The 25669-nt window shown below is 44.3% G+C and overlaps 1 protein-coding gene across 4 annotated transcripts in view; it reads right to left on the minus strand.

Annotated features, from left to right (window-relative positions):
* Positions 1-6948: 6948 nt before the first annotated feature.
* Positions 6949-25669, minus strand: part of LOC129696359 (granzyme K-like) — a 53312-nt gene continuing 34591 nt past the window's right edge. Inside the window, exons 1-6 of one of the 4 annotated variants that reach the window (XM_055634207.1) lie at positions 16180-16219; positions 15875-15960; positions 13123-13285; positions 12494-12656; positions 7698-7967; positions 6950-7301 (exon numbers count right to left, since the gene is read on the minus strand). In XM_055634207.1, coding sequence (XP_055490182.1) covers positions 7119-7301; positions 7698-7967; positions 12494-12656; positions 13123-13285; positions 15875-15881 — 786 coding nt within the window. In that variant the 5' untranslated portion in view covers positions 15882-15960; positions 16180-16219 and the 3' untranslated portion in view covers positions 6950-7118. Of the gene's footprint in view, positions 7302-7697; positions 7968-12493; positions 12657-13122; positions 13286-14879; positions 15961-16179; positions 16444-25669 lie in introns of those variants that run through there. The other 3 variants (XM_055634225.1, XM_055634198.1, XM_055634216.1) reach the window with 3 other exon arrangements.

Raw genomic sequence — 25669 nt, forward strand, 5'->3', positions numbered from 1 at the left:
AACTGCAACATTATTTGTTGTGGTATATGTTGGAGCAGAATTAGGCCATTTGGCCCATCAAGTCTACACTACCATCCCGATATTGGGGAAGTCCAGACTAGGGGGTCATAGTTTAAGGATAAGAGGGAAGTCTTTTAGGGCCGAGATGAGAAAATCATTTTTTACACAAAGAGTGGTGAATCTGTGGACTTCTCTGCCACAGAAGGTATTTGAGGCCAGTTCATTGGCTATATTTAAGAGGGAGTTAGATGTGGCCCTTGTGGCTAAAGGGATCAGGGGGTATGGAGAGAAGGCAGGGATGGGATACTGAGTTGGATGATCAGCCATGATCATATCGAATGGCGGTGCAGGCTCGAAGGGCCGAAGGGCCGAATGGCCTAATCCTGCACCTATTTTTCTTGGTTTTTATGTTTCTATCGTGTCCGATCTATCTTTCTCACTCAACCCCATTCTCCCCATAACCTCTGACACCCGCACTAATCATGAATCTATCAGTCTCCAACCTATAAATATCCATTGACCTGGCCTGCGCAGCCTTCTGAGGCAATGAATTCCACATTCTTGAACTAGGTATTGTCTCCTAAACAAAGATTAAAGAATGAAAAGTCAAGGGTGTTTCATTGTTATATGTTCCGAAGCGGAACAATGAAACTCTTATAGGCCATTCTCAAGGGACGACTTGACGCAAGATTGAAGTAACCAGAGTGAAGTGGTCGTGGTCTAGCACGATATCACATGATATAACGGGGGGTAGATAAAGAGTTCCCACGGTACTCTGCATTTCTGTTATTTGTGCGAGTGACTTGTCCTTCTCCTGAGCTTTCCCGTTAAATCTTGAATGAACATTGTGAACTGTGAAGTGTCACGTGGCACAAATGATGTCACTTTTTTTTCACACATTATAAATATCCTCCCTTGGTTGAATTGGCTCATTTGGAGACATGCCTGTACTAATGCTGTGACTTTACTGCAGGAAGATGCCACATTACTTAGACGATGTTAGTTGCGCCCAAGTTTAAATTTCCAACGTGTGTTTCAGAGTAAAGAGTCAGCGCAGAATCCTTGATAATCAAAAACTATCTGAATCAGCAAGTTAGACACAAAATGCTGCAGTAACTCAGCGGGCCAAGCAACATGTCTGGAGAAAAGTAATAGATTCCATTTTTGGTCGGGACCCTTCTTCGGGATGATTGTAGGGGGGAACTGGAATCAAGAAAAGACCAGGACAAATCAGGGCCAACAACAGATGACCTCAGCAGGGTGTTTTGAAGAGGGGTCCCGACCCGAAATGTCGCCTAACCCTCTCCTCCAGAGTTGCTGCCTGACCCACTGAGTCACTCCAGCACTTTATGTCTATATTTGGTTCCCTGATAGGCCAATTGTTGGCTAGGGCTAGTGTGACCCCAAGATGGAACCACCGTTGCAAACCTTGGACTGGTTAACCAACATTTACTGCATGGGGGGGGGGGGGGGGGGGGGGGGGGGGGGGGGGGGGGGGGGGGGGGGGGGGGGGGGGGGGGGGGGGGGGAGAGAGAGAGAGAGTGTAAGTTACCTAAAATTAAATAATTCAATGTTCATAGTGAACACAGACACAAAATGTTGGAGTAACTCAATAGGTCAGGCAACATATCTGGAGAAAATGAACAGGTGGCGTTTGTGTCTATCTTTGGTAAAAACCAGCATCCGCAGTTCCTTCCTGCACAATGGATCTCAGTGTCAGTCTCTGACTCCCGTTGGCAGGCCATTCGGCCCACAGCCCGCCCAGCAATGACTAACCCATGTCACAGGGGGATGGTGTGAAGGCGGAGTTAGACAGAGCTTGATTAATGTTACGGTTGGGGAATGGGCCATAATATGGCCAGGGAAACGCTGTTATTCGTGACGCCCCATCCGCCCTTTCCCAGCTGTTCTCAATCGCACCCCTGGCCACACAAAAATTTATACTTTAAGAAGGAATACACGGAACATTTAAACTCAGAACGCTTCTAACAGAGTGAGCCATGTGAGCACTTTGATCATTCTCCCTGTATTTGCATTTGACAAAATAGTCGGAAAAAAATGTTTAAAAGTGTTCATACCTTTTGCTAGGCCTAATTGGCCCTTACCTCTGTGAAAATAGTCTGATATTCGGCAACTCGAATGCCCAGGAATGAAAAAAACTGCAAAAATTGGTGGACACTGCCCGGTCCATCATTCGAGTTGCCGAACCAGGCCATGATGCAACCAGTCAATATGTAGATGTGCAAATTTAGAGTTGTTGCCTAACAGCGGCAGAGACCCAGTTCAACCTGACTACGAGTACTTGTCTGTATGGAGTTTGTACACTCTCCCCATGAACACATGGGTTCTCTCTGGGTGCTCCGGTTGCCTCCCACACACCAAAGACATGCAGGCTTGTAAGCTAATTGCCTTTAGTAAGAATTATAAATAGGATAGAGCAGGTGTACAGGGATCACTGGTCGGCGAGGAGTCGGTGTGCCGAAGGACCTGTTTCCGCGGTGTATCGCTAAACTAAACTAATCTATCTCACTCTTCTATCTCACAGGGGTCTAAAAACTGTGACCTCCAGTTCAGGAATAGTTTTATCCCAACATCTGTCAGCCTATTGAACACTCCAAAAACAACTAAACTTTGAACTACAAACTGTCCTGGTTGCACTAGAAACTGGGCTTTCGTTTTGTTTTACACTAATGGAGTTTCTTTTAATTTATTGAACTTTTGTGTTTGTTTTATTATGTTATATTTTGAGTACTGTGTTTACAGACCTGGTATGATGCTGCAAATAAGAAGATCATTGTTCTGTTTCAGTACATATGATAATTAATGACTCTTGACTCTTGACATTTGAAGAAGAGAATCCGGGCAAAACATTTTGAGAACACAAAAGCGTAAGAACAGCAGGAGGCCATTCAAACCCATCATATTCACCCCAACATTTACTAAAATCAATCTTGATCTATTACCTGAGTATTAGTTTCTGCACTAACCTCACATTAATTATTCCCTTAACATCCAAAAACCTTGGACTAACATCTGAATCAAGAAATTTATTTTCATCCCAAACCCCTTATTTGTATGAATAAAGTGAATGTCAGTTCCAGACATTCTAGCCTTGACAAAAACAATCCTGATATCTACACTGTCTAGCCTTGTAAGAACTGATGGTTTCAATGAAATCATCTCTCATTCTAATAAACACCAGAGAATATAGCCACAGACATAGACTCATAGAGTCAGAGAGATATACAGCATGGAAACATGGAAACTTGCTCATGCCAACCAACGTGACTGATCTACACTAGTCCCACACGCCTGTGTCTGGCCCATATCCCTCTAAACCAATGGTTCCCAACCTTTTTTTGGCCATGCCCCACCTAATCACCTCTAAAATCCTGATGCCCCCCCCCCCCCCCCCCCATGTGGTGATATATAATTCTTATCATTTAAAAAGTGAACTCCGTTTCAGCTGAAGAAGCTTAAAACGCCAATACCTTGGTTTAAACAAGCTTCAAAAAATAACTACACAATAAAGACCTTTTTTACCCCCAAAAAATTATTTACTCAAAATAACATCTGAAACATAAACTACATATGTTTACCTGATGGAAAATCCAAAAAAAAAAAAATCGAAAATTTGGACCCAGACCTCCTCAGTCGCGCTCAATTGCCCCCCTTAAAAATCAAATTGCCCCCCTGTGGGGCGTACACCCCACGTTGGGAACCACCGCTCTAAACCTTTACTATTCATGTACCTGTCCAAACATGTTTTGAATGTTATGATAGTTCTTGGCTCAACTACCTCCTATGGCAGCTCGTTCCTTATAGCTATGTAAAACGTTATCCCCTCAGCTTCCTATTAAATCGTCTCCCCCTCACCTTAAACCTACGTCCTCTGGTTCTCAATTCCCCTACACTAGGTAAAAGATTCTGTGTATTTACCCAATTTATTTATCTCATGATCTTGTACACCTCTATAAGATCGCCCCTCATTCTCCTGAAAGTCCTAGCCTGCTCAACCTCTATTTATAGATCAGGCCCTAGAGTTAAACTCTCCGGCCTATAGTTCCCAGCATTTTCCCTGCAGCCCTTCTTGAAAAGAGGCACAACATTTGCCGCTCTCCAATCTTCCGGCACCTCTCCCATATTTAAGGACGACTCCTAAATTTCAACCAGGACTCCCGCAATTTCCTCTCTAGTTACCGGCAATGTCCTCGGATATATCGATCGAGCCCTGGAGATTTGTCTACCTTCATACACGACAGTGCCTTCAGTGCTTATTTGACGGTAACACTGACTGCTCTCAAGACACTTCCATTGACTGCCCCAAGTTCTTCATTACTCATTGAGGACCTTGGCGATCTCCTGTGGCTCCACATAAAGGTGACAGCTTTGATTCCTAAGAGGTCCCACTCTCTCTCTAGTTACCATTTTCCCCTTTATGTATTTAAAAAATCTCTTGGGATTGTCCTTAATGCTACCCATCAGAGCTATCTCCTGGCCCCTTTTTGCCCTTCTGATCTCCTTTTTTAATTTACTCCTTCGTTCCCGAAACTCCTCCAGGGCTGCACTTGATCCCAGCTGCCTACACCTGCCCCATGCATCCTTCGTGTTTTTAACCAACGCCTCAATTTCCCTCATCAACCAAGCTTCCTTGCGTTTGCCTGCTTTGCCCTTCACTCTAACGGGGACATACATATCCTGAGCATTTGTCAGCACACTTTTAAAAACATCCCACTTGGCCGATGTTCCTTTCCCCTCAAATAACCTGCTCCAGTCAACTTGAGCGAGACCTTTTCTCAAACCCTCAAAGTTAGCCTTACCTCAGTTGGCTCAAAAAAATTCTCCTGAACACTTTTGAGGAATTGAACCCCATTTGAACCCTTCACACTATGATTTTCCCAGTCTATATTGGGAAGGTAAAAGCCCTTACAACAATAACCTTATTTGACCTGCAGCTGTCTGCAATCTCCTGGCATATTTGTTTTTCTAATTCCCGTTGACTATTCGGGGGTCTGTAGTACACCCCCAACAAGGTGATCATCCCATTCTTGTTTCTCAGCTCCACCCATACAGCCTCACTAGATGAACCATTCCGTAATGTGACATCTGATCACTGCCATGACATCCTCCTTAACCAACAATGTAACCCCCCCTTCCCCTTCACATTGAGCTGCCAGTCCTGCCCCTCCCTTAACCAGGTTTCAGTCATGGCTACAATGTCCCAGTCGCCCGTACCTATCCATGCCCTAAGCTCATCTGCCTTACCCGTCAGGCCCCTTGCATTAAAATATGTGCAGTTTAAAGAAAGCTTCCTTCCTTGCTCTCCGCCTTTCACCTGCCTATTCTATCCACTAACCTTTCCCACACCACCCTCCATGCCAACTTGTGGCATCTCACGTGCCTCTGTCCTGTTCGAGATACCACACACCTGTCAATCTAGTTTAAACCCTCCCGTGTAGCATAAGCAAACCTGCCCGCTAGGATATTGGTCCCCCTCCAGTTAAGGTGCAACCCGTCCGTTTTATAAAGGTCACCTCTGCCCCAGAAGAGATCCAAATGATCCAGAAATCTAAATCCCTGCCCCCAGCACCAACTCCTCAGCCACACAATCATTTCCCCTACTTTCCTATTCTTATATTCACTTGCACGAGGTGCTGGAAGCAACCCCGAGATCATTACCCTGCAGGTCCTGCTTTTCAGTCTTCTACTCAATTCCATAAACATGGTGCAGAACCTCCTTCCTCTTCTGATCTATATCATTTGTGCCAACATGCACAACAACCTCCGGCTGCTCCCCATCACACTTGAGGATGTCGTGCAGCCGCTCCGAGACGTCCTGGACCCTGGCACCTGGGAGGCAACACACACCATCCTGGAGTCACGCCTGCTGCTGCAGAATCTCCTGTCTCGCATTTCTGACTATCGATTCCCCCACCATTACGTCTCTGTCTGACGTCATTCTTCCCCATTGAGCCTCAGCACCAGGGTTGGAGTCACAGCCTTGGCAGCCGCTCCGACAGCTCCCAAGAGGGTGAACATGTTTTCAATTGATATAGCCACCGGTGGCTCCTGCATTCCAGGTTTACTCTCCTCATCACAGTCTCCCACCAGTGCTCTTCTTGGATCCTTGGTGTGACAACCTCACTGTAGGTTTTGTCCAGGAAACTCTCAGTTTCCCGGATGGTCCTGAGGTCATCCAGCTGCTGCTCCAGTCCCCTCACACGGTCCTCAGGAGCTGCACCTGGACACAATTTCCACAGATGTAGTTGTCAGAGGCACCAGCAGTGCCCCTGACTTCCCACAGCTTGCAAGAGAGACACTGTAACAATTTGTCTGCCATTACTTCAGTGGATTCAAGTGTAGCCTCCTTGCCTCAGCCTCCTCGCCGAAGACTCTTGAGCCAAAGACTCACACTTTACCACAACAAGGAACTTCCCCTCAACAGGTCGCTCCCCTGGACCTGAACTTAATTTTATTTAATCAAGTCAACTATCCACACAACTAATTAGGACTGTACTTTGTGCCTTTCACCACAGTGAAGAATGCAGCTGTGGATGTTTGTGTTAAAGTTTATTGTGTGTTCTTTTTTATTGTACCGCTGCTGGCAAGTTCATTTAACTGCACTTTATTGTGTATGTGATGAATAAATCTAATTGATTGATTGATATGCACATCTAATTAGGATGTCTCAGCCAATCCACTCATTCGCTGGTCTGGCTGCTGCTTCTCTGCGACCTTCAAGGTACTTACCCCGGGCTGACTTTTGGCGCTCTTTTTAAAACTCCCAAAGTATACTCACCTCAGTGAAAGGCTTCCTTCAGCCAATCCACTCCACTTTGACAGCGCCCTTTATGTGGTATGCAAGCAAATAATTTCACTGTGGCTTGTCACATGTGACAATAAAGTATTAATTAATTAATTCACTCATTCAGTTTGTTTTCACAACCCATAAATCTTACTTCAGAGACAAGGGGATTTCACAATTCTAGTTTTTATTGCATTTTGTGGTAAAATGTTACACAATGTACTCAAGATATAGATGGAAGCATGCTGGTTATCTAAGCCAATTGTTTGAGCATCACAGTTAGTAAAGCAAAGTGAATTAGCACGCTGATTACTCAATACAGCCCTCCATCGGTCATATTGTAAGCCTGCATGGCAATGGTTTTCCAAATCCAACAAAGGTATTTATCAGAAACAAAAGTGTAAACTCCAGGCTTTTTGGGATCTGCACATCCTTGGCCAAAGGACACAATCCCGACGTACGTTCCATTGCAAAGCAAAGGACCACCTGAATCACCCTGGAAGAGAAAACAATAAAGATGACAATTCAGTAGAGTCAGATAAAATAACACATCACCAACTTTCAGTCTGAAAACACATCACAATGCTATATTTATTACCCGTGCCCAGCTGGTTTGAGGAGATGGTGATTTTACATCATGGAGCATATGTGCCTAATCAAATTCACAAAGAATCTTTAAGTGGAACAGTTTCCTTGAGATGATATTATTTTTCAGCTATTTAAAAAAAACGTTTACAAAAACAAGCTACAATAATGCCAGGCTAAGGCCAGTGTGAGGATGGATGGAATGTTTCAATCTATAGAAGGCACCAGTGAACCATTTGGGCTTTTGCACACACTCTGATAGCTTTATGGTCATTTTACTGATAACAATGCTACACAGCACACTCACCCCACAAGAATCTCCTCTGCCTTCATTGTCACCAGCACAGATCATGTTCTGGGTTATTTCAGGTTTGTGATCGTAATAGTCCTCGCTGTTGCATGTTTTACGATCTATTACTTCTATTGTCACCTCTTGAAGTGTGTCAGATAGAGATCCTTTCCTTGTTTTTCCCCATCCTGCCACGAAGCAGGAAGTTCCAGGCTTCAGATCATTGACCATTCCTCCAGGTAGTTTGAGCACATCCACATCATTGTTGATCATTGCATTATTCTCCAGCTGTGATACAATAATGATTTAGTCTTATTCTTCAAAGAGTGAAGAATATCTTAAACTATTGCTCTATTCAAAAGAGGTTTGTTGGTTTCCCCATTTAAGTACTTCATTTGCTGAGGTTTGGACCTTTGCAGAATGAAATGTTTATTTTTCAGATGATCAACGAGACAAGAAAAATTGACCATAAAATGTAATGTCAATTTACCCTTCATGTGATACATGAAAATATTTGTGCGGCTGATGTGCATAATTCCTACGTTACTGTCGCCGATGATCGGTCGATTGATCGATTGATTACATAGAAACATAGAAAATAGGTGCAGGAGGAGGCCATTCGGCCCTTCGAGCCAGCCCGCCATTCATTATGATCATGGCTGATCGTCCCCAATCAATATCCCGTGCCTGCCTTCTCCCCATATCCCTTGACTCCACTACCCCCTGGAGCTCTATCAAACTCTCTCTTAAATCCATCCAGTGATTTGGCCTCCACTGCCCTCTGTGGCAGGGAAATCCATAAATTCACAACTCTCTGGGTGAAAAAGTTTTTTCTCACCTCAGTCTTAAATGACCTCCCCTTTAATCTAAGACTGTGGCCCCTGGTTCTGGTCTCACCCAACATTAGGAACATTTTTCCTGCATCTAGCTTGTCCAGTCCTTTTATAAATGTATATGTTTCTATAAGAACCCCTTCATCCTTCTAAACTCCAGTGAATACAAGCCTAGTCTTTTCAATCTTTCCTCATATGACAGTCCTGCCATCCCACGTGAACCTACACTGCACTGCTTCAATCACAAGGATGTCTTTCCTCAAATTAGGACCAAAACTGTACACAATACTCCAGATGCGGTCTCACCAGAGCCCTATACAACTGCAGAAGAACCTCTTTACTCCTCTACTGAAATTCTCTTGTTATGAAGGCCAACATTCCATTAGCTTTCTTCACTGCCTGCTGCACTAGCACGCCAACTTTCAGTAACTGGTGTACAAGGACACCCAGGTCTCGCTGTACCTCCCCCTTACCTAACCTAACCCCATTGAGATAATAATCTGCCCCCTTGTTTTTGCCGCCAAACTGGATAACCTCACATTTATCTATATTATACTGCATCTGCCCACTCATTCAACATGTCCAGGTCAGCCTGCAACCTCCTAACATCCTCTTCACAGTTCACACTGCCACACAGCTTTGGGTCATCCGCAAATGTGCTATTGTTGCTCCTAATTCCCTCTTCCAAATCATTAATATATATGGTAAACAGTTGCGCCCCCAACACCGAGCCTTGCGGCACTCCACTCACCACTGCCTGCCATTCTGAAAAGGACCAGTTCACTCCTACTCTTTTCCTCCGGTCAGCCAACCAATTTTCTATCCATGTCAACACCCTGCCCCCAATTCCATGTGCTCTAATTTTAGTCACCAGTCTCCCGTGCGGGACCTTATCAAAGGCTTTCTGAAAGTCTAGATACACTACATCCACTGGCACCCGTTCATCTGTTTTACTTGTCACATCCTCAAAAGATTCCAGAAGATTAGTCAAGCATGATTTCCCTTTCATAAATCCATGTTGACTTGGACTAATCCTTTTACTGCTATCTAAATGCCCCATTATTACCTCTTTAATAATTGACTCCAGCATTTTTCCCACCACCGAATTCAGGTTAACTGGTCTGTAATTCCCCGTTTTCTCTCTCGCTCCTTTCTTGAAAAGTGGGATAACATTAGCTATCCTCCAATCCAGAGGAACTGATCCTGAATCTATTGAACATTGGAAAATGATCCCAATGCGTCCACTATTTCTAGAGCCACCTCCCTGGGGACCCTGGGATGCAGACCATCAGGCCCAGGGGATTTATTATCCTTCAGTCCCATTAGCCTACCCAATATTATTTCTGATTGATTGATTGATTGATTGATTGATTGATTGATTGATTGATTGATTGAAAGATTCAGCATGGTAATGCTCTTCAGTTCACCAAGTCCACATCGATCATCCATTCACGCTAGTTTAACGCACTTTCGCAGACACTTCCGACACACTCGGGACAATTTACAGAGGCCAATTAACCTACAAATGCACAAATCTTTGGGAAATGGGGGGGAAAATGAAGTAACGGGTTGGCGACAAGGTGGCGTTATGGTAGAGCTGCTGCCCTACAGCGTCAGAGACCCGGGTTCGATCGTGACTATGGGTGCTTGTCTGTACAGAATTTTTACATTCTCCCCATGACCTGCATGGGTTTTCGGGGATCGGGATCTTCGGCTTCCTTCCGCACTCTAACGACCTACAGATTTGTTGATTAATTGGCTTGGTGTAAATGTAAAATTGTCCTATTGTGTGTCGTGTCGTGTTAATGTGCGGGAATCGCAGGTCGGTGCGGACAGTGGGCCGAAGAGCCTGTTTCTACGCTGTATCTCGAAACTAAACTAAACTAAAATATCAACTAAATTATCTGGATGAAACTCACATGGTCCAAGGAAAACGTGCAAACTCCACAAAGACAGCACCTGACGTCAGAATTTAACCCAGGCCTCTGGCGATGTGAACAGCAGCTCTCCCAGCTGTGCTATTGTGCCACCCCTTCAAGGTTCTATACTATCTAAATCTTTCTTTGTTAACAAGTAAACTCTAATTAGTCAAACTTAGCTATGGCTGCTTTAAAATATCATATCAGACTGAAAATGAACAAAGTAATTGATGGAAATATAAAGCTGGAAATCCAAATCTTTCAACACTTTTTGGATGCTTTTTTAACGATGATTAAGAAATAATATAGATTGAATGTCATTAATGTGGAACATATTACAGATGGAATGGTAAAGCAGTCAACAATTAATTTAGTTGCACTGTTGTCATGTCATTTATTTTCTATGACAGGCTGTGGAGCCAACTCAATGGATATTTTTAAGGCAGAGATAGATAGATTCTTTATTAGTGTGGGTGTCGGGAGTCTTGGGGAGAAGGCAGGAGAATGGGGTTAGGAGGGAGAGATAGATCAGCCATGATTGAATGGCGGAGTAAGTTGAATGGGCCGAATGGCCTAATTCTGCTCCTATCAGTTATGACCTTATCACCGGATGATCTTAAATATACTTATAATCTTGCTATGTGTCGCTTTGCTTTTCCTTAGGTTGTTTCCTCAAATAGCATTTTGTATGCCACCATTTTGTTTGCCGCCATTTTGATTGCATTTTGAGCTGCTGAGTTACTGATATTATGGGTCTTGTTATAAATTCTCACCTGGGAAAATAAAGAGTTATTTTCCATCAAATTAATTTTATTCAAACAAACATGGCTGGATTTTGTAGTAGCACCTAGTGGTGGCCTGGAGATCACAAACCCTCGCTATTGGCTGTCGCGGCCACGTGATCGCGGGAGTGTTTTCGCGGGCTTTTGGTAAAGCATTGATTCAAGCTCCACCCTGATCGAAGGGGCTTCGTTATTTTGGCTGTTTAAGACTCTCTCGAATAAATCACTTTATTATCGTTTAAAATAAAGAATTTTACTTTACTCGATTGTGACGACCTGCCAAATTGTATAATTTTACTTTTCAATGCCTTCTGTGAACTGTACAATAAGGCAGAGTGAAACATGTGAGTGATACAATATGTTCCTTTCTTCTCTAGGTGGCTTGCTTAAAATTTACCCCTCATATTCCTGCTGGGATGCAGCTGAGGCTGAACGCAGATTGATTGTTGGCAAAAAATTAGATATTCTAGAGATTAATATTACAAGATTGATCCAAGCTCTATGGAACACTCCTGCAGCTGGAAACTGGAGGTGTTTTCTTGGAATAGAGATAAGAAGGAGGATATGTAATTCAGAACATTTCTTGATCTCATTTGAAGATCAGGATATGTTGATGCAGAAATTTTCCTCGGGAACTTCTATCCGATCAATTCCTTAATTTGAAATGTTAAGTTTCCTTGTCTAAAAAAGGGAACATTTCCTCATCAGTTCAGTGCAACATCTGCCCAAGATGGCTCCACACTCACACAGAGACATCTGATCTCATCTGCGACTAGTACAAGTTTCTTTTACACAGAAAGTGGTGGGTGCCTGAAACACAGTGCAAGGGGTGGTGGTGGATGCAGGTATGATAGTGGTGTTTTTAGACAGACTCATAGATATGCAGGGACTGGAGGGAGATGGAGCATGTGCAGTTAAAAAGGTTTAGTTTAAGTAAGTACCATGTCCGGCACCAAACAACCTGTTCCTGTGCAATGCTGTTCTATGTGCTACATCCTACACCTGGTCAGGTTGTGATAGACTAAAAGTAAGGGGTAAAAACCCATCAAATGATCATTCTAATGATCCTTGCTGAAAAACTTCCTGACATGCCTAAAGGAGGAGGACAAGGTTAAGTCTGGTTTCCCCTGGGCCAAACGGCATCCTAGATATCACCGTAAGTAATCTGAAAAATCATTCCCCAAGACATCGAAGACATATTCTTTTGTGAAATTAAACATTGCTAATGAACAAATGAAGGGTTCAGAGCACTGTATACAGATGAGAAAGAAAATTCATACTTCCAGCAGCATGATGTCATTTTCCATAGTATTACCACGGAATTCTGGATGGGGAATCTGTCTCTTGATATGAAATATTTGTTTACTCGACTCGTATCGCGAAAGAGATTGTGCACCAAGAACCACTCGAAGCTTCTGTTTTCCAGCAATGGTGCCATCTTTGCTGCCAAGCAAAAATAAACATAATTATACTTTTTTTTTTAAAAAGGCCATTTTCAGAAATTCATCAGGAAGCCAACCATTAAATATTGAAATTCGTGGAAATATAAGATATATATATATACACCACATCATATTTGGTAGTTAATAAATGTGCAATTTGCAAGGGGTGATCCATACCCAATGATAAGCCAAGACTTTGCTCTTAATTAAAATTCATTAATGTACCCATCAAAACAAATTGCTAGTAAGTAATACTCTTAAAGTACTGAAATCATGGGTCTGAAATAGGTATCGCATAAGTGACCATTCAAATTGAGTATTTCTAACACAAAAAATGCATTAACCTGGTGATCTACATATTAATGAAGACATGACCAAACAGTGGAACGTGATAATTCCACACAGGCTAGGATTAGGAACTGATCACATATTAAAGTAAATTTTCATTCATACACAGTAGAGCTTACATTTCACAGTGAGCTGCAGATAGAACCCATTCACGGTTGATCAAAACCCCTCCACAATAATGGACATACTGCTGTTTCCACGACTTAAACATTTGAAGGGATGCCATATAGGGTCTTGAATGAGGTACAGCGTCATGACCTCCAATAATTTCATCTCCATGGCCTGGAACAAATAAAAGATATCAAACTTTTTTTTTCATATTCAGGCTCTGAAGATAACTGACAAGGCCAGCATTTATTGTCCACCCCTAACAAGATTACGGATAAAATGATCGATGAATTATTCTGAATAGATCTTTACAAGATTAATTGAACATTATGTTATGTAACCAGTAATATAAGTAGAACTTTCCAAAAGAGTTGAAGTGAGATTTCATTACAATATCCACTGATGATTAAGAAAGGTGGAGTTGAATTCCCCTTCTTCATGCAATGAAATAGCCTGTACTTCTACTCATCAAGAATTTTATAGCACACAGCTTTGGACAGACGTGGCAAATTGCATTTCACCACACGAGCGTTTGGCAATGACCAAGTCTGTGAAGAGGGAATGTTACCGTTTATCTTTGAAATTCAGTGACAGAACCAGAAACCAAATTGGACAAAAAATGGTATGGTTATAAGGGTAAAGCTCAGAGGCTGAACTTCCGACTAATGGTCCAAAGGTACTTTATTGTCACATGTTCCTAGGTGCAATGAAATTTCTTTGTTGCATACAGTTCAGTAAAAACCTTACTATACAAAAGCACAATCATACTTAAGTACTCTCCCAGTTCCCTTCTGCCATCTACAAGTCGGGAACGGGTTATCAGGCTCTCAACTTGCTTGGAGCACAAATGTTCCAACAACAGTCAAAAATCATGGCACCTTCCAGGAAAAGAACACTTGATTCATAGGCGATCCAACCCCCCAGATATACACTCCCTCCACCTCCAATGTCGACAAGGAGAGTCAACAGTACTTGACTATCAACACACATAAGGGCTTGTATTCATATACAAAGCTGCCCTATAGAAACATAGAAAATAGGTGCAGGAGTAGGCCATTCGGCCCTTCGAGCCTGCACCGCCATTCAATATGATCATGGCTGATCATCCAACTCAGTATCCTGTACCTGCCTTCACTCCATACCCCCTGATCCCTTTAGCCACAAGGGCCACATCTAACTCCCTCTTAAATATAGCCAATGAACTGGCCTCAACTACCTTCTGTGGCAGAGAATTCCAGAGGTTGACCACTCTCTGTGTGAAAAATGTTTTTCTCATCTCGGTCCTAAAAGATTTTCCCCTTATTCTTAAACTGTGACTCCTTGTTCTGGAATTCCGCAAAGTCTTTTTGCAAAGTCAGTTTTTTTCCAACAGCAGATCTGAAAGTTCTGACCTCTATCAGCAAAGAGGATGAATGCAGCAAGAGCAGTAATACATTTTCATTCCAAATCACACACCATCCTGGATTAGCAAATATGTTGCCATGCTTACTTCTTCACAAGGTCTAAATCCACATATTTCTGCACTGTAGAAATAACCAACAAATGTTTTCAACACCTCAAACTAGTGTCTCACTACCATCTTCTCAAATGCAGTTAGAAATGAGCAATACCTGTTCCTTTATCAGCACTCCTAAGCTGCAACTTGGACCACATAGGAAGCAAGTGCAGCAGAAACATGGGAACATCACCACTTACAAGTAACACCTTTACTGAAATAAATTATAACATGAATACATTAAGGTTAAATATTCCTTATTTTGTTACTTACAGGCTGGACTTAGAAAGATGACAATTAGCAAAACATGCAGATTGTACAGTAGTTTCATCTTCTTGTGCAATCACACACTAAATGATGCCAAACATTCTCGCGTAATTTATAATAAACTCAGTGGGGAGTGGTTAATTTATGTTAGTTGCATCCTGGTGATAGGTTGGATTTGCAAATGTTCTAATCTGTATTCACTGTAAACCATGTGGCAGGCTCAGAGCAAACCAGAACATATAATCAAATGTTAGGGGTTTCACAAAGGGTTGGTCTTTACTTTAGTTTAGTTTAGCTTATTATTGTCACTTGTACTGAGGGAAGGTGAAAGGCTTTTGTTCGCATGCTATCCAGTCAAAGAAAAGACAATGCATGATCATAATCAAGCCGTCCAGAGTGCACAGTTAAAGGGTACAACATTTAGTGCAAGATAAAGTCTGATAAAGAACACTAAAGATAGTTAAAGGTCTCTAATTAGGTGAGAGAAGGTCAAGACTGCAATCTCACTGATGAGAGTACCGTGTGTCAGTTGCTACATGTTGCTTGAAATTCCGTTCCAATAACTTGATGGCACACGGGACATATTTATTCAAGCCTGCGTGAATGTATAATAAATGATGCCGAAAACTAGCATTAAATTTGAGAAACCATCGACTGAATAAACCACTTTATTGTGGCTTAATTTCAAAAGAAAATAGTCCAATTGAAATGGCATTACTAAACTGGCAGCTTTTTGTCCATAAAAGTCAAAAGATTGTAGAGAGCACTCATCAAAATCCATGATCTATAAGGTGTATGGATCAGCTGTGATCTGATGTGTGTTAGTTAAAATGAACCTGTCCATGTTGACAAGATCAGTTTCAGTTCTAATGCAATGCACTTCATATCATCTATGAGTCAGAAGAAGGGTCTCAACCCAAAACTTCACCTATCCATGCACTCCAGAGATTCTGCCTGACTTGCTGAGTTGCTCCTGTAATTTGTGTCATATTGAGCAATACCTAGCATCTGCAGTTCTCTGTGTCCATATAATCTTTCTCATTCACTTCCATATTAACCCAGGGTCAGTAATCAACATCAACGGGACCTGTGTAATACAAATGAAAATTTTTTTTTTTTAAATGGCGCGGCCCTGTCCAGTCGCCGTTGTGGCAGCTCCGCGAAAATTGTGTGTGTTTTTTACTTTTATGGTCCTTTTTAACTTATTTCTAAGTTCTAACTCCCTAGTACTAACAAAGTATGACAGGGAAACCCTCTTAAATCTAAATTCCAGGGCAAACGGAGACTTTTTAGACTCTGTACTTACTGATCCAGCATGGCCAGCAGAGATCAACAGAAGCTGCTGCAACAACAAAGGGAGCTCGGCTGCAAGGAAAACCCGGAGAAAACATCGAGGGAAGCGGGGGGGGATTCGGAATAGGCTGAAAGCCCAAGCCTTTCGTCCACCTCTGCCCAGCATTCTTCTGGCGAATGTCCAGTCCCTGGAAAACAAGCTGGATGACCTCAGGGCGAGGATCAGATTCCAGCGGGACATAAGGAACTGCAACATCCTCTGCCTGACTGAAACATGGCTGACCTCACTGATTCCGGATCAGGTAATCTGCCCAACCGAGTCCTTCACTGTCCACTGTGCTGACAGAACATCTGGGAAATCCAAGGGTGGAGGAGTCTGCTTCAATAACAACTGGTGCAACCCTGTAAATATCAAGATGCTTTCCCGTTCCTGCTCGCCGGTCCTGGAGCACCTGACGATCTCATGCCGCCCATTCTACCTTCCCCAGGAGTTCGGCTCAGTGATCGTCACAGCCGTCTACATTCCCCCGCAGGCGGACACCGACATGGCACTATCGGCCCTACACGATGTGCTATGTCGACATCAAAACTAGTACCCGGATGCGGCTATGGTGGTGGCTGGAGATTTTAATAAATCAAATCTCAAGAAGGTCATGCCGAACTTCTACCAACACATCACGTGTGCCACCAGGGGGGAGAGAACTTTGGACCACTGCTACACACCGTTCAGGGAAGGCTACAAGGCCGTTTCACTCCCTCCCCTAGGAAAATCTGACCACGCTGCTATTTTCCTGTTGCCAGAGTATAAACAGAGGATAGTTCGGGAAGCGGTAGAGACGAGGGACGTAAAGCGGTGGTCCGACCAGTCAGAGGCCATGCTGCAAGATGCACTGAGTGATGTCGACTGGAATATGTTCGAAGCAAGTTCCAGTGACGTCAGTGAGTTCGCGGAAGCAGTCATGGACTTCATCGCAACAATAACCGACAACATCGTCCCCACGGTAAGGGTAAGCACCTTTCCGAACCAAAAACCCTGGGTAGACAGATCTGTTCGTGTGGCCCTGAATGCTCGTACCGCTGCCTACAACTCGGGCTTGGCATCAGGAAACATGGACGTCTACAAGGCAGAGTCCTACCGACTGCGAAGGGCGGTGAAGGACGCAAAGAGAAGGTACAGGGACAAGATGGAGTTACAGATGGAGCAGCAGGACACCAGAAGCCTGTGGCAGGGGCTACGGATTGTAACCAACTACCGGAGCACCCCTCCCTCATCCGCATGTGCCGGCACCTCCCTAGCTGACGACCTGAACTCCTTCTACGCTCGTTTCGAGAGGGGCAAACACCACTCCAGGTCTGCCGACTATCGACAATACCGACAGCGGGCTGGCTACCGAAGCTGAAGGGAGGAATGTGCACACATTCTCGCTGTCCGAGCACGACGTGAGGAGGGCACTGACACGGGTGAACACAAGAAAAGCTGCAGGCCCCGATGGCATCTCGGGGCGAGTACTCAAGTCCTGTGCTACGCAGCTAGCTCCAGTGCTCACTACATTATTCAACCTCTCCCTGGACAAGTCCGTGGTCCCTGCCTGCTTCAAAAAATCCATCATTGTACCGGTACCAAAAAATGCCTCCCCAGCCTGCCTGAATGACTACCGTCCGGTGGCCCTTACCTCGGTAGTCATGAAATGCTTTGAGAGGCTGGTGAAGAATCACATCTGCGCCTTCCTCCCTCGGAACATGGACCCGTTGCAGTTTGCATACCGTCCGAACAGGTCCACGGACGATGCGGTCTCCCAGGTCTTGCACACCGCTCTCTCCCATCTGGACAGCCAGAAGGGGGGCTACGTGAGGATGCTGTTCATAGACTACAGTTCAGCCTTCAACACGATAGTCCCCACCAGACTGGCTGGGAAGCTACTGGAATTGGGGCTCAACACCTTCCTGTGTGCCTGGGTCCTGGACTTTCTCACCGCCAGGCCCCAGGTAGTCAAGATGGGAGGGAATACATCGAAGTCCCTCACCCTGAGCACAGGATCGCCCCAGGGTTGCGTCCTCAGCCCCCTATTGTACTCCCTGTACACACATGACTGTGTGGCTAGGTTCAGCTCCAATTCAATAATTAAGTTTGCTGATGACACTGTGGTGGTGGGCCTGATCTCAGACAATGATGAGAGGGCCTACCGGGAGGAGGTGGCTGATCTAGCACTCTGGTGCCAGGAGAACAGCCTCCTCTTGAACATCAAAAAAACGAAGGAGCTGATCATGGACTTTAGGAGGGCACATCATCCGAGGACGTACACTCCATTGAGTATAAATGGGGATCCTGTGGATAGGGTGAACTGTTTTAAATATCTGGGAGTCCACATCTCTGAGGATATGACATGGTCATCACACGCCTCAGCACTGGTGAGTAAGGCAAGGCAGCGCCTTTACCACCTCAGGCAATTGAGGAAATTCAGAGTGTCTCCGAGGATCCTACAGTGCTTCTACGCAGCGGCGGTGGAAAGCATCTTGTCCGGGAACATTACCATCTGGTTTGGGAATTGCTCTGCCAAGGACAAGAAGGCTCTGCAGAGAGTAGTGCGTTCGGCCTAACGCACTATGGGAACTTCACTCACCCCCCTGCAGTAACTATACAACAGGAGGTGCAACTCCAGAGCAAACAAAATCATGAGAAACCTCTTCCACCCCTGCAACGGACTGTTCCAGCCGCTATGGTCAGGCAAACGCCTCCGTTGCCATGCAGTGAGAACGGAGAGGTTGAGAAGGAGTTTCTTCCCAGAGGCAATTCGGACTGTAAACGCCTATCTCACCAGGGACTAACTCTACAGAACGTTTTTCCTTCTATTATTTATTATGTAAAAGAATATGTGTGTTATGATTGTGTTTATAATTTGTTTGGTTGTTTTGTTGTTTGTCTTTTGCACAAAAGTCCGCGAGCATTGCCACTTTCATTTCACTGCACATCTCGTATGTGTATGTGACAAATAAACTTGACTTGACTTGACTTGACTTGAGCGCTGCATTGGTGTGATATCGCCTTTCACGTGAGGTCTTAAACTCTGGCTCAGTTTAGCTCCTCACATAGGCATAAAAATACCAATGGTGCTATTTGAAGAAAAAAGTTAAGTTGCTTTGGAACATGCTAAATTCTCAGAAAGCAAAACACATGTGCTACTTCTTTTTAGCCACAGTTCCACTGAACAAGGATACAATGCTGAGCCTTTCCCAACCTTCGCCATTCCACCGCCCTCCAGCAGGCCGCAGCCGTCACTCTACCTGAGCCCCAGGCTCAGCACCGGGCCTAAAGTCTCCACGCTGCAGACTCTGCATCTAACTGCCAGGGCCTACCCTTGCTGCGTCCCCCCCCCCCCCCCCCCCCCAACACTGGGAACCTCACTGGTTGTTCCATTGGGTCTTCCCCTCCCCCCTCAAACCATGTTACCCCAGCTCTTCCCCACCCACACTATAGTCCTCATACTCCCCTCCTCCCTGACCACTCACCACCCCCATACCAGACATTGCTTCGGCCTCCATCCACTCACCTACTTTCCTCCGGCCCCAACCCCCATCAGGGCTGCCAACTCTCACGCATTGAGCATGAGAATCACGCATTTTGCCAAATTCTCACGCTCTCACGCTGATCACAAATTTCTCACGCTCTGTCGTGAGAAATTCTGTAATCAATGAAAATGTAAAAACTTATATCAACTGCATGGGCCGCGGGTGTTGGCGAGCCCGGGCTGAGGGAGGGATGGAAGCAGAAGCAGCGGCGGGGACAGGGAGCCGGGGCTGGTGAGTGTTTGCTGTAGCTCCGGGCATGGAGCAGCCTCAGTGCAAGAGTCCCAGGCCATCGAAGGCATCGGAAGCATTGCGCCGCTGCCGTGAGAGTCTCTGTGCCGAATTCGCCCAGGTGACCGGCATGGATCAAGCTGCGGCTCGGTGCATCCTGGAGGACAACCAGTGGCTGCTGGAAGTAAGTACCAAGCTCTGGGTAGAAATGGTGGAAGATAGTGGCCTTCAAATAGGAGTGGTTGGAAAAAGCATCCTGCTTGCCTGCTAGATTTTCACTTACTGTAACTGCAGGAAAAATGTTCCCGATGTTGGAGGAGTTCAGAACCAGGAGTCACAGTTTAAGAATAAAGGGTAGGCCAGTTAGGACTGAGATGAGAACAAACCTTCTTCATATAAACCATATAACCATATAACAATTACAGCACGGAAACAGGCCATCTCGACCCTTCTAGTCCGTGCCGAACACGTATTCTCCCCTAGTCCCATATACCTACGCTCAGACCATAACCCTCCATTCCTTTCCCATCCATATAACTATCCAATTTATTTTTAAATGATAAAAACGAACCTGCCTCCACCACCTTCACTGGAAGCTCATTCCACACAGCCACCACTCTCTGAGTAAAGAAGATCCCCCTCATGCTACCCTTAAACTTCTGTTCCTTAATTCTCAAGTCATGTCCCCTTGTTTGAATCTTCCCTACTCTTAGTGGGAAAAGCTTATCCACGTCAACTTTCTCTATCCCTCTCATCATTTTAAAGACCTCTATCAAGTCCCCCCTTAACCTTCTGCACTCCAAAGAAAAAAGTCCTAACTTGTTCAACCTTTCTCTGTAACTTAGTTGCTGAAACCCATGCAAAATTCTAGTAAATCTCCTCTGTACTCTCTCTATTTTGTTGACATCCTTCCTATAATTAGGCAACCAAAATTGTACACCATACTCCAGAATTGGCCTCACCAATGCCTTGTACAATTTTAACATTACATCCCAACTTCTATACTCAATGCTCTGATTTATAAAGGCCAGCACACCAAAAGCTTTATTTACCACCCTATCTACATGAGATTCCACTTTCAGGGAACTGTGCACAGTTATTCCCAGATCCCTCTGTTCACCTGCATTCTTCAATTCCCTACCATTTACCATGTGCGTCCTATTTTGATTTGTCCTGCCAAGATGTAGCACCTCACACTTATTAGCATTAAACTCCATCTGCCATCTTTCAGCCCACTGGCATAAATCTCTCTGTAGACTTTGAAAATCTACTTCATTATCCACAATCCCACCTATCTTAGTATCATCTGCATACTTACTAATCCAATTTACCACACCATCATCCAGATCATTGATGTACATGACAAACAACAGTGGACTCAACACAGATCCCTGTGGCACCCCACTCGTCACTGGTCTCCAACCTGACAACAGCCATCCACCATTACTCTCTGGCATCTCCCATTCAGCCACTGTTGAATCCATCTTGCTACTCCACCATTAATACCCAACAATTGAACCTTCACGCAGAGAGTTGTGAATCTGTGGAATTCTTTGCCACAGGTGGCAGTGGAGGCCAATTCACTGGATATTTTCAAGAGAGATTTAAATTTAGTTCTTGGGGCTAGCGAAATCAAGGGATATGGGGAAAAAGCAGGAAAGAGGTACTGATTTTAGGTGAACAGCGATGATCATATTAAATGGCAGTGGTGGCTTAAGGGCCGAGTGGCTTATTCCTGCACCTATTTTCTATGTTTCTATGCTTGAGTATATGGCAATAAAACTCAACCACTTGTGTTTGAAGCATTCGTGCATGGTGGAGGTATAATGTAGTCATAGAGTGATACAGTGTGAAAACAGGCCCTTCGGTGCAACTTGCCCACACCCGCCAACATGTCCCAGCTACACTACCTGATTTTGGTCCAGATCCCTCCAAACCTGTCCTATCCATGTATCAGTAACTGTTTCTTAAATGTTGGGATGGAAAAATGAAGTGGTCGAGTTTTATTGCCATATACTCAAGCATAGAAACATAGAAAATAAGTACAGGAATATGCCATATGGCCCTTCGAGCCACCACTGCCATTCAAGAGAGCCATTCAGCTCCTATATGGAGAGAGCAAACATGTTTTTCACAGCAAACAATATAATGGAAATTAGTGGTGAAGAAGAGAGAGTGACTGAAACAAGTAAGGCCATTTGCGAACACATGAAAGCGATTCTGCTCACGGAGGTTGGTCCTGAAATGTACGATACACTCGTGAATCTCCTTGCACCCTTAAAGGCAAAAGACTTGCCATTCAATGACATTATAAAGAAGTTGGAGGAGGACTTCAACCCAAAGCCTCTTTAAATTGCAGAAAGCTATACATTTGTATAAACTAGAAACCAGAAGCAGAATGAGACAATCAATGAGTACATTGTTGCCTTGAAAAACGTAACTTTACGCTGTAACTTTGGAACCATTCTGGGCCGCACACTACGCAGCAGAGCTGTTTGTGGTCTAGTGGTCCAAACTCATGAACACTACTGATCTCACATTCGAGAAAACATGCAAGATTGCTACCACAATGGAGATGGCATCAAAGAATGTTTGCGAGTTTCGCTCACCACGGACTGCAGTGGCCGTTGACAGTCACAAGGCAGTGCCTATGGCCAAACCTAGAAGCGCTAAACCAAAACCGAAGTATGGCGGGAAGCCGGGTTCAGCCAGTTGTTATCGTTGCAACGGTAATCACTCATCCCAATTTTGTCAGTTCAAAATGGCCAAGTGCTATAACTGCCAGAAGAAAGGCCATATCGCCTCAACATGTCGGGCCAAGCTTAATACAGGAAACCAACAACCTGCGGGAATCAGGCGACAACACCAGAGAGGAGTTCACAACCTGAAGGTGAACCCAGATGTAAATGAACTTGGGTTGTACACCATTTATACATCCAACATCGATAAGCCTACAACCAGCCAAGGCAAGGACTTTCAAACTATTGATAAATGAACAGTTAATCGATATGTGTATTGACACGGCAGCAGATTGTTCGGTCATGAGCAGAGACCTGTACGAAACAAAGTTCCCACAGATACCATTGTTTGAGAGTAAGGTCAAGCTGAGAAACTACTTGGGCAAAGTTTTGGAGACATGTGGACAAATGAACTGTAAAGTTCAGCATAATGGTCAGTCAGTAACAGTGCCCATCATAGTGGCTACAGAAATAAACCAACCCTCCTTGGAAAGGATTGGCTGAGTAGAATCGATTTAAACTGAAAGAACATTTTCAGCGTCAATTTGTCCAAATCATCTTGAAATCGTCAGACAAACAATCTCCCAGAAACACCTGTCTCGCTTCTGTGGGAAACATTTAAACCATGTGTACGAGGAGCGCTCATCTCCTCCCAAGCCTTTCATAATAAAAAGAGCCGAGCTAAACAATATGAACTAGAAATGGAAATATAGCAATTAGATATTGAAAATGCGATAGCTCCTTCTATGATAAAACACAACAAAATTGCTGCACTTAAATATAAACTAAATTACACATATTCAGACCAAATTATAAAACTTTATCAACATACTAAACAATTACAAATTGAATTTGGTGATAAACCCCAAAAATTGCTAGCGTCAACTTCGCAAGTTAGATCAGGAAAATACAATTCATAAAATTAGGTCAGATACGGGAGAAACACTATCATTGCCTAAGGACATCAATGACAGATTTTTGAAATATTATCAGACACTTTATTCAGCCAAAAAAACAGATCGTACTATAAGAATGGAAACATTCTTAAAGAAATGTAATCTTTCTGGATTTGATCTGAGAGAGAGAGAATTATTAGTGCTAAAATTTCAATGAAAGATATCGAAGAGTTCATTAGATCCTTGAAAAATGGAAAGGCGGCGGGCCCCGATGGTCTCAATTCTGAATTTTATGAAAAATTGAAAGCTTTGCAAGATGACAATAAAGTTCCAGTTCCAGTTCCAGTTCAAGTTCAAGTGAGTTTGTCATGTATTCCTGTATAGGACAATGAAATTCTTGCTTTGCTTCAGCACACAGAACATAGTAGGCATTTACTACGAAACAGATCAATGTGTCCATATACCATAATATAAATATATACACACATGAATAAATAAACTGATAAAGTGCAAATAACAGAAAATGGGTTATTAATAATCAGAGTTTTGTCCGAGCCAGGTTTAATAGCCTGATAGCTGTGGGGAAGTAGCTTTTCCTGAACCTGGTTGTTGCAGTCTTCAGGCTCCTGTACCTTCTACCTGAAGGTAGCAGGGAGATGAGTGTGTGGCCAGGATGGTGTGGGTCTTTGATGATGCTGCCAGCCTTTTTGAGGCAGCGACTGCGATAAATCCCCTCGATGGAAGGAAGGTCAGAGCCGATGATGGACTGGGCAGTGTTTACTACTTTTTGTAATCTTTTCCTCTCCAGGGCGCTCAAATAGCCGAACCAAGCCACGATGCAACCGGTCAGCATGCTCTCTACTGTGCACCTGTAGAAGTTAGAGAGAGCCTTCCTTGACAAACCGACTCTCCGTAATCTTCTCAGGAAGTAGAGGCGCTGATGAGCTTTCTTGATAAATGTATTAGTGTTCTCGGACCAGGAGAGATCTTCAGAGATGTACACGCCCAGGTATTTGAAGCTCTTGACCCTTTCAACCATCGACCCGTTGATATAGATGGGGCTGTGGGTCCCCCTCCTACTCCTTCCAAAGTCCACAATCAGTTCCTTGGTTTTGCTGGTGTTGAGGGCCAGGTTATTGTGCTGGCACCATATGGACAGTTGATCGATCTCTCTTCTGTACTCTGACTCATCCCCATCAGTGATACGTCCCACAACAGTGGTGTCGTCAGCGAATTTGATGATGGAGTTCGCACTGTGACTGGCTACGCAGTCATGAGTATAGAGTGAGTGCAGCTGGGGGCTGAGCACGCAGCATTGAGGTGCTCCCGTGCTGATTGTTATCGAGGCTGACACATTTCCACCAATACAAACAGATTGTGGTCTGTGAATGAGTAAGTCGAGGATCCAATTGCAGAGGGATGCGCAGAGACCCAGTTTTGCGAGTTTGGTAACCAGCTTGGAGGGGATGATTGTGTTAAATGCCGAGCTGTAATCGATGAATAACAGGCTGACATATGAGTTTTTGTTGTCCAAGTGGTCCAGAGCGGAGTGGAGGGCCATCGAGATCGCATCCACCATTGATCTGTTGTGGCGGTAAGCGAACTGCAGTGGGTCCAGGTATTTGTCGAGGTAGGAGTTGATTTGTGCCATGATCAGCTTCTCAAAGCAATTCATCACCACAGGCGTTAGTGCCACAGGTCGATAGTCATAGAGGCACGTCACCTTACTCTTCTTGGGCACTGGCATAATTGATGCCCTTTTGAAGCAGGTGGGGACCTCAGACCTCAGAAGTGAGAGGTTGAAAAAGTCCGTAAAAACTCCAGCCAGTTGGTCCGCACAGGTTTTTTTAGAACATGACCAGGTATACCATCAGGTCCAGGCGCTTTTCGAGGGTTCACCCCTCTGAAGGATATCCTGACATCGGCCTCTGTGAATGAGACTGAAATACCATCACAGCCAAATCGTGCGTAAAACACATTGAGCTCATCAGGGAGTGATGTTTCGCCGACATACGAACTGCCTCCTGATTTCGCCATGTAGGGGGTGATTGCATTCAGGCCCCGCCACAGCTGC

Source organism: Leucoraja erinacea, chromosome 1 (assembly GCF_028641065.1).
Source record: "Leucoraja erinacea ecotype New England chromosome 1, Leri_hhj_1, whole genome shotgun sequence".
Lineage (NCBI taxonomy): Eukaryota > Metazoa > Chordata > Chondrichthyes > Rajiformes > Rajidae > Leucoraja > Leucoraja erinaceus.